Source organism: Myxocyprinus asiaticus, chromosome 6, assembly GCF_019703515.2.
Source record: "Myxocyprinus asiaticus isolate MX2 ecotype Aquarium Trade chromosome 6, UBuf_Myxa_2, whole genome shotgun sequence".
In the NCBI taxonomy this organism is placed as follows: Eukaryota; Metazoa; Chordata; class Actinopteri; order Cypriniformes; family Catostomidae; genus Myxocyprinus; species Myxocyprinus asiaticus.
Genome location: NC_059349.1, coordinates 14086244 through 14096426, shown reverse-complemented (window position 1 = coordinate 14096426; position 10183 = coordinate 14086244). Strand labels below are relative to the sequence as shown.

The window sequence follows — 10183 nt, the reverse complement described above, 5'->3', positions numbered from 1 at the left end:
ATATGTTATTGAACTTGCGTAAATAAGAAAAAAAAAAAATCTTCTTTTATTACAAACTTTACAGTTTTTCAACAACACAACTGTGCAATATATATTTACCAGTATATAAGTCAGTTTTGGCACAAAGTACATTAGGCATTAGGTTTACCACAAATACCAGAGTAGACAGAAGTGAATATGCTAAAACACATTTCAAGTTATTTTACAATCCTTAAACCTTCATAATAAGTCAAGACACAATCAACTTTGTCAGAAATATCAAAATCACAATTCAGTTTAACCCCAAATACTTAATAATTCCAAAACACTGTCACATAAAAATAAAATAAAAACCTATTTTTCTCACTACAATATCAATTCTCTATCAGTGCAAAAGTTCATTAATACTAATAACAGGGACGTTTTCCTCCCAAAAAATAGTCTCTGAAACACTGAAGCCCCTGAAAAGAAAAAGAAAAGTGTTTGTGTAGAATATTTGAATTTATGGAACATAAAGTAATGAATGAGCAACTCCCTATGCAAATGAACAATTACGGTTTCTAGTGAAGGAAACTTTTTTCAAGAGAACAGTATCTCAAGCCATCATCAAGTTCTATTATTACTAATATTAGAGCTCCGGAAATATTGATTACAGAATCAGTCCTCAGGCAGATGTCGATTTATGTAGCAAGTACATGTACGGCAAACATTTCTAATGATCTGAAGGTGACAAAAAAGCAAATTCTGTTCCCTTGGAAATCCTTCCCTTTTAAGTAATCACCTGTTTTATTAGGGTATATGAATACATTTGATTGGCATAAGAGTTCCTATTTTCTTACTGAAAATGTTTATTCATTTTTTGTTGCTGTATGCATTTAATTAAACCTTATTTTATGCATCCCTTATGTTATCCTATTGTTATGCAACCAAACTTTAGCATCAAGACAGTTTTGCCACAGATTTGAATGGCATATATTGTACAGCACATTCTTTAAAACGTCCTGAGAACCCTTAAAGCCTATAATCAGTTGGATGTGGGAAATGGATGTGCAATCATCAGTAATACTGGGTGCCTGAGGGATAATGAAACGCTAGCCCCGAATTCTCTCTTGCTAATAGGTGTATCTTGACAATGGCGTGTCTTCTAGGAGATCATCCTGTAGAAAAGCAAATCAGATGTTTTACTTTTGACGTCAGCACTTGGATCAAAAGCATTCTCTGATTTGATCATTTCCAAAGAGTCAAAATGGAGAACAGTACTGAATTACAGTCATTAGGATTTTTATGGTTTTGCAAAACATGCAAGAGACAATGAGTAATATCAGTAAGTCTCAAAAATAAGCACTTGCTTACCAAATGCCAAGCACAGGAACATAGAAATATCTAAGATATCTAAGATCAGTGGCGTAGATTTAGGTAGTAATGGTGGGGACATGTCCCTACCAACTTTCAGAAAATCGGACATTTAGGGCGATTTTAGAAAATACTTTATACTATTTTTTTTTTTTTCATTTTCACATCTATTAAAGTTTATTATTGTAATTAATTATTTATGTGTAAATTATTGTCCTACCTTTTCTGAAGCTACGCATGAAAAGCGTTGTCACGTGGCATCTGTAACTTTTCTCAGCGCTGTTCACGATGCCCAATCACAGTCGTTTGTGATTATTGCGAAAATATTTTTTGGAGATTACACGGGCACATTTCCATCCAACCACTGAAATTAATAGATTTAAATAAGCGTACTCTTTGTTTTACAAATGTTTCCAGTCTAAGAGAAAAAAAAAAATCATCCTGGGCTTGCATATGGCCCAATTAATGGAGGATTCTTCTTTGGTCAATAAGTGCATTATTGAGGAAAACACCTTTGAATATGAACGACTGTCAGGTAAGGGTGTGGATTTGTTTTTTAAATACTAACATTTTGAAAATCCTCCTCCTCGCAATATGTCCCTACCAACTTTAAAACCAAACCTACGCCCTTGTCTAAGTTGCTCGATTTTATGATGAGTTGCATTTTATCAATTGCATTTAGCATCGTTTTTTTTTTTTTTCTGCTGTCTGTGACCCAATATGAACAGACCTATGATGCAATTTTGGGTCACGACCTACCAGTTGAGAACCACTGCTCCAAGACACATTATTTAGCTGTGAGACTCACCATAGGGAGGTCTTGAAGCCGGTGGAACTCTGGATGCTCACTGCGTTGGCGGAATCTGAGGAAGAGTACAACAGAGACCATGGCGGTGCAAATAATGAAAATGGAGACCAGAGCGGCGAACAAGGGGTCCAGGGGGGAGGCGGGACGGTGTGGAACTTTGTCTGATTCTGCAAGGTTAATTGAGTAGAAACTGATTAGCACTATCACAGGAATTAATAAAACTGAAAGAACATCATGTATTCAAGACAGAGCCCAGCACAGACCACAGAGTTAATTACAGTATTTACGAGACAGTGGCAAACTAATCCAATTATCACTGGTGACTGTGCTTACTAGATGCAGAATGGCCAAAACATACAGTCGATGACTCTACTGTCACACAAGTTTTTTCAAGCCAAAGACACAACTCAAAATTGACCAAATATTGAGAACATATGTTTTGTTTTTTATAGGCTGATAATTGATAATTATGTTTGGCCTGAAACATCCTCTACGCAAGTATGTGAATCGAGAGTTTGCAGCAAACTCTTCATTGTTGCCAAAGATTTGCTGCAGGTTCACCACAACCGGTGAAGAGCAAACTTCTGGCAAACATTTGCGGTAAACCTCAAGCTCATTTTCATTTGAAAATAATGAGTAGGAAATTTGCAGCAAGTTTGTCAGAACTCTCATGATTATGACTTTTTATCTCATTATTTTGACTTTATCTTATAATTTTGACTTTTTATCTCATAATTATGATTTTATCTCATAATTATGATTTGTATCTAATAATTATGATTTTTATCTCATTATGACTTTTTATCTCATAATTTTGACTTTTTATCTCAATTCTGATTTTTATCTAATAATGATGATTTTTATCTCATTATGACTTTTAATCCCATTATTTTAACTTTATCTCATAATTTTTTTTATCTCATAATTATGATTTTTTTATCTCATAATTATGATTTTTATCTAATAATTATGATTATCTCATTATGACTTTTTATCTCATAATTCTGATTTTTTATCTCATAATTATGATTTTTTAATCTCCTAATTATGACATATATTATTAATAATTATGATTTTATCTCATTATTTTGACTTTTTATCTCATAATTATGATTTTATCACATAATTATGATTTTTATCTAATAATTATGATTTTTATCTCATTATGAATTTTTATCTCATAATTTTGACTTTTTATCTCATAATTATGATTTTTTAATCTCCTAATTATGACATATATTATTAATAATTATGATTTTTTCATTATTTTGACTTTTTATCTCATAATTATGATTTTATCACATAATTATGATTTTTATCTAATAATTGTGATTTTTTATCTCATTATGACTTTTTATCTCATTATTTTGACTTTCTCATAATTATGATTTTATCTTATAATTTCGACTTTTTATCTCATAATTATGACTTTTTATTTCATTATTTTAACTTTATCTTATAATTTTGACTTTTTATCTCATTATTATGACTTTATTTCATTATTTTGACTTTATCTTATAATTTTGACTTTTTATCTAATAATTATGATTTTATCTCATAATTATGATTTTTATCTAATAATGATGATTTTTTATCTCATTATGACTTTTTATCTCATTATTATGACTTTTTATCTCATAATTTTGACTTTTTATCTCATAATTATGACATTTTATCTCATTATTATTACTTTTTATCTCATAATTTTGATTTACCAAAGCACTATTTTTTTTATGTGGCAGAAATGGGCTTCCATAGTGGTGCATAGGCATTCACTTTTTCTTATCGCTTTTCCTCTTTTTTGGGCCGAACAGTTCTGAGCATTGTAAGTATCAGTTCCAGTAGCATTTCCACTTGAGCATCGTTCAGTACAGTATGATTACGAACTGTTCCCGGACTAGATTTTTCAGCACAGTTAGTTAGCCATACCCAGCACAGAGAGCTGTTCTGGTGGAACGGCTTTAATTACATAACAACTCACGATTAGTCACTTGCTCAGTCAGTCCATTTTGCAGCACCACCATGGGAAAAAAAATTTATTGGTACATAACAGCAAGTTTCCACAAAGAGAACCGATCAGCCCGATGGTGGAAAAGCGATTTATGCTGCCACATGTTTCTAGTATTAGTTTAAGCTGGGCACCGTCTAGAGTGCAGCAAAACCTTCATCACACACCTTCATCCCCCACATCCAGTTCAGAGGGCTCATCCTGGTCTTCCAGTGGAGCAGGGCCAGTGACCTTTGAACTGCCAGTCTGGACAAACTGAGATGGTGCAGGGTAAGAGGGGGTGACTGGCAGAGCTGCTTGAGTTGTTTGGGACACACTGCTGGTTAGAGGAGAGAAGGTCTGATATCCTTGACTTGGACTGATAGATTTTGCAGGAGCTGTGGTGGTTGCTGATTCTGAAATGGTGCTCTTTACAAGAGAAAATGTCAGGCTGCTTACAGAAGAGGCTGCATGAGAAAAATCAGACAAATAAAGTAAATAAGTGTGAACAAAACCTTGTTAAGAAAAAGAGATTGGACTAAAAAGAAAAGATATGGAAAATAAGAGCACTTGTGAAAATACAAGCAAATTATATCTAGATTTATACACTTTCTGAAGAAAAGGTTGAATCGTGCTTGCTCATGAAAAACTTGCCATCACAATGTTGGAGTTGTCCTGACTACATGGTTACTAGGGTGTTCTGAGATCAAATCTTAAAAATAACATTTTGGAATGACATGAAAAGTTGCTTTCATAATTGTAAGGTCAGGCATAAGTGCACTATACCAATAAACAGATATTCTACTACCCTAAAAATAGATATGTCTCCAGTGTAATGACTGCATGGAAGAAGGATATTTATTTACAAACACAGTCATGCTCCAAAATGTTACACCCAGATGCAGCTATTATTTATGGATAGACGTCTGATAAAGTAGGTGGAATGTGGACCGGCACTTTCTCTGAGAGTCTCACGAGTTCATGTCATCTGTAAGCCCATTGGGCTATCTTTAAAGTGGAACAAAGCCATATACACCCACACTAATGCACTCACACTATTTAAGATGAACGCAAATGTCAGCTCATGAAACTTGCATCATCATGTTCATTTAATCACTACAGAAATATGCAGCAAAACGTCCTGGTTACTTGAGTAACCTCCATTCCCTAATGGAGGGAACGAGACGTTGTGTCGATGTAGTGACACTAGGGGTCACTTTTGGGAGCCCGAAACACCTCTGGTCTTTGATAAAAGGCCAATGAAAATTGGCGAGTGGTATTTGCATGCCACTCCCCCGGACATACGGTATAAAAGGAGCTGGTATGCAACCACTCATTCAGGTTTTATGCTGAGGAGCCGAGACAAGGTCCGGCCATTTCAGCGGCTAGGTCAGCGTTGTGGCAGGAGGGACACAACGTCTCGTTCCCTCCATCAGGGACCGGAGGTTATGCAAGTAACCAGGACGTTCCCTATCTGTCACTCACTCAACGTTGTGTCGATGTAGTGACACTAGGGGTCCCTATACAAAACGCCGCAACTGGCTGAACTGTGTTACGTGTTACTGGTGGTGTGTGACAGGCAGACCACTGTGTGCCTCGTAGCCAGCACACCAGGCCGACACATAACCTCCCCCAACATAGCTATGAGTGTCGAACGGCCCTTTGGGGACAAGTCGACTACCCAAAAGATAGAGACAGGCTAACCCAGTAGTGGCCTTTTTTCCCTTTCTTTTTTTCCACTCCCTAAAAAAGAAGGTGGATTATCCGACTGGGCCACCAGGTCTTGTCGGGGGGGTGTCCCTCCCAAGGGGAGGACACCGCGGAGACCACACCTCACCCAAAGAGAGGGGGGGATATTTAAGTGGAAAATACGTCACATGGTCTTGCCGACCATGTGGAGAGTCTCATGGTAGATCCTACCCAACGGGGGAGGAGTTGCTACAAACATGGAGACTGTGGCAGAGGGGGCTCTGCCCAAGGAAGATGCAGTTTGCCAACAGGGAAACGATTTAGCAGAAGATATACATCACATGGGGTTACCTTAAAGGGAACCGCCACATGCAGAGCACCTACCCCAGAACAGGGCTCTTAGTTAGCACGTGTACTGGGCCGGCAGTGAGTCTCTCCGAAAACTCGACTGCCACAGGGCTTGGAGGAAGTCAACCAGGGAACATAGTTTGTGAACACTACTGGGAATTAATGGCGCACGTCTTCAGCTCAGATGAGGTGAAAGGCGCTATGTGCAAGCGATACACCTGGCCGGCTATCTCGGGCTTATCCGCTTGTATTGCGTGCCACTACCTGGGATGAAACCGGTTCCACCCGGAGGTTGTAGAACCTTGCAAAGGTGTTGGGTGTTGCCCAGCCTGCTGCACTGCAAATGTCTGTTAGAGAGGCACCCCTGGCCAGGGCCAAGGAGGCCGCTACACCCCTGGTAGAATGGGCTTGTAGCCCTACTGGGGGCAGCACGTCCTGGGCGTGATATGCCATAGTTATGGCGTCAACGAGCCAGTGGGCGATCCTCTGCTTGGAGACAGCGCTTCCTTTCCGCTGTGCACTAAAGCAGACAAAGAGCTGCTCAGAGATCCTAAAGCTCTGCGTGCGATCCAAATAGATGCTTAAAGCACGCACCGGACACAGCAACGACAGGGCTGGGTCTGCCTCCTCCTGGGGCAGCGCTCGCAGGTTCACCACCTGGTCCCTAAAAGGGGTCGTGGGAACCTTGGGCACATAGCCTGGTCGGGGTCTCAGGATCACATGAGAGTATCCCGAACCAAACTCCAGGCACGTTTTGAAACTGAGCACATCTACGAAGAGAGGCGATGAAGTGTATCGTAATTTAGATGCTCACAATTATTTCCTCAGAGACAAGGTCGGGAATATTGGATCGCTCTTGTTAGAATCAATTAAGCAGTCAAGGTAAGGGTTTTCTTTTTAATTCTTAAAAAAAACTTTATTTGCTGTATCTTCTACTTTACTCCAGATACTCTAAGAACATGGCAGTGTGATACTGCAGATTTTGTTGACTTTTGTATGACAAACTGCTTGTTTTGTTCCTCATTTGTAAGTCGCTTTGGATAAAAGTGTCTGCTAAATGACTGTAAATATAAATGACTTGCGCAACTGTATTCATTATAATGGGAGCGATCTAAGGTCAATTTTAGAAACTGTAAAGAAATGCGTCCATTTGTGGTTGCTTTTTGGAAATCTAAACACTTATAATCTGTTAGTTCCAGGCATCCAGTGAGCATCCAGCTACCGAACAACGTGGTCCACATTTTAATAATGACATTCTATTACAATCGTATTAACGTTATTAACATTAATCATTTTAATGTCACTATGAATAAAGTGCTTCACCCTGTTGTTTTTAATGAGTTTGACAAATAACCAGAAATGTTCAAGGAAAAAAGACGTCATTTCCTTACACCGACAACTAGCCCTTGAAATGGTCTATAGGAATTAAAAAATGTACAGTCTTTCTCATTTGGCAAAAATATTGATTACTCATCTTGCACTAACAAATGAGAATGTCCCTCACACCTGCCACTGACTAGCAAAAGCAAGAAGCAAATAATAGGTAATGGCTTCGACGTAAATTAAAGAAGGGCTGTTGGCCATTTTTTTAAAAAGGGACGAGTTCTTTGAAAAGAAAAATGCGTTTTCCAAGCCTTTTCATGGATCCTTTAATGAGGGAAAATGAGACATACAAAAAATTGCTGACTTATTTAAAAGCCAAAGTGTATCATTTCTGCACCACTACTGTCACCAAATGGAACTGCAAAATTATTTTTTTCAAACACATTTCCTGAACACTCCATGCCATTGGCCCCAAACAGATAGGCCCGCCTCAAACTCATTCCATTGGTTTAGACAGTGTTGCTGAGTTGGGCTGGCAGGGATGTAGATTTTTGAAACATATGATGGCGGGGAAGATTAATTCATTTTTATGAATAAATTGCTACCATGCTGGTCGTTGATTTTAGGTTTAGGTTTAGGGTTGGGTTATAGTTTCACCGACCAATCAGGTAGCACTTTCCTGATGAATATTAATGAATTTTTTAATCAGTTATCGATTTCCACATAGAAATGACTCTTTCCTTGTCATCTTACTTTCGGAAATTCATGGTCAGGATTCTCAAACAAACAGAGCAATGTTTCGATAGTGACTATTCAGCTTATTTGTGCAAAACTCTGAGGGCAAGGTTAGGAGGGTTACTTTTGAAATGTATTCCACTACAGATTACAGAATACATGCTGTAAAATGTCATTTGTAATGTATTCCGTTAGATTACTCAAGATCAGTAACGTATTCTAAATACTTTGGATTACTTCTTCAGCACTGGTAGATTTTTTCACTTGTTTTGACTATAAACAAGTGATTAACAAGTGAAAAAATATCTACCAGTACAATAACAGATAATACACTTTTATTTTAATACATTCTCTTAAAAACAGCAGAAATAAAGCACTGTTGCGTCTCAAGAAAATTTATGTTGTTTTAAGGATTTTTAGTTATAAAATTATTATAAAATATAATCCTGGCTGTGTCTCGTTTCAAAGGCTGCGTGCTAGGTAGGTCGCGTCCTTTGAAGGCTGCAGTATACCGAGTTTCCTCCTTTAAACAATCCTCGTTTAAACGAGACAGCCTTCGTAGGACAAACAGAAACGGAATGTAACATGGTTGCTATGACAGCACGCCACTCTTTAACAAGCGCGAGCACTTTGAGTGAGAAGGGAACAAAGTCCCTTTAGAAGGGAATGTATGAGGTACATTTTAGGAGAGTTATAATGATGTAAAGAGAAAACAAAATAGATTTTACAGGTGAACTTTTAGTCTAATACTTTATTTTAATTATATATTAATATAATTATACATATTATATACTCTGCACCCAACTACTGAGGTACTTCAACTTGGGAATTAACATTACTTGTGTTTGAACATCACATTTCGAGCAAATTGGCGTAATTTTATTTAGACAAATGATATCCATTTCCATTGAGCAAAGAATTGTGGGTTGTTAGTGCCCACGAAGGACACACCTCATGCATCCTCTGAATTCCCGTGAAAGAAGGTCACATTCAAAGGTCACATTCGGAGTGTCCTATGAAACAAGACAGCCTCTGACGTATGCGGCCGACAAATGCGACCTCCGGAGGACGCAGACTTCGAAATGAGACACAGCCCCTGTCTGGTAACAGGTGCATGTAAAAGGGCTAGAAATAGCATTTTAGCTTAACATGAATCTAAACGTTCATATGACAATTTACACAAGGTTAACCATTTCTGCTGCTCCAAACTTACTTCAAAACTCAACAAAGTGTTTACAATGACATCTTTTTCTGATTGAATGTGGACTCTGTTTATAAAATGAGGCAGAAAATAAATTATTAATATATAAAGTGTTTCAAACACTATTCAAACGCTCCTCAGATCATCTAAGTATTTCATGACAAAATTACCATAAAATAGAAAATAATCTCTTCAGTAATCAAAATACTTTTTGAATGTAACTGTATTCTGATTACCAATGATTTAAATTGTAACTGTAGTGGAATACAGTTACTCATATTTTGTATTTTAAATACGTAATCCAGTTACATGTATTCCGTTACTCCCCAACCCTGTGTGAGGGATAGTGTAAATGACCAATTATGCAGCCTTAAACTGTGACATGTTCAGGGTTGGGGAGTAACGGAATACATGTAATGGGATTACGTATTTAAAATACAAAATATAAGTAACTGTATTCCACTACAGTTACAATTTAAATAATTATTAATTAGAATACAGTTACATTCAAAAAGTATTTTGATTACTGAAGTGATTACTTTGCATTTTATTGTCATTTGTTTCATTTAATATTTAGTCCTTTCAGATGGAAAACATTTATACATATAAATGATGCAATCCAAAGTGCATTTAAACAGCAGTAAAACACTTTCTTATGATGTGTTACATTCATACGAGCAGACAGAGAAGTACGTTTGAAGTAAGTTTGAATTAAGTTTGGATCAGAAGAAATAGAAATAAACCTTGTGTAAATTGTCAG

At 37.1% G+C, this 10183-nt stretch overlaps 1 protein-coding gene across 2 annotated transcripts in view; it reads right to left on the bottom strand.

Moving 5' to 3' along the window:
* Positions 1-23: 23 nt before the first annotated feature.
* si:ch73-344o19.1 (uncharacterized) overlaps positions 24-10183 on the bottom strand; it is a 14298-nt gene continuing 4138 nt past the window's right edge. Inside the window, exons 3-5 of one of the 2 annotated variants that reach the window (XM_051701571.1) lie at positions 4316-4594; positions 2141-2307; positions 24-1136 (exon numbers count right to left, since the gene is read on the bottom strand). In XM_051701571.1, coding sequence (XP_051557531.1) covers positions 1092-1136; positions 2141-2307; positions 4316-4594 — 491 coding nt within the window. In that variant the 3' untranslated portion in view covers positions 24-1091. The remainder of the gene's footprint in view (positions 1137-2140; positions 2308-4315; positions 4595-10183) is intronic. The other variant, XM_051701570.1, reaches the window with a different exon arrangement.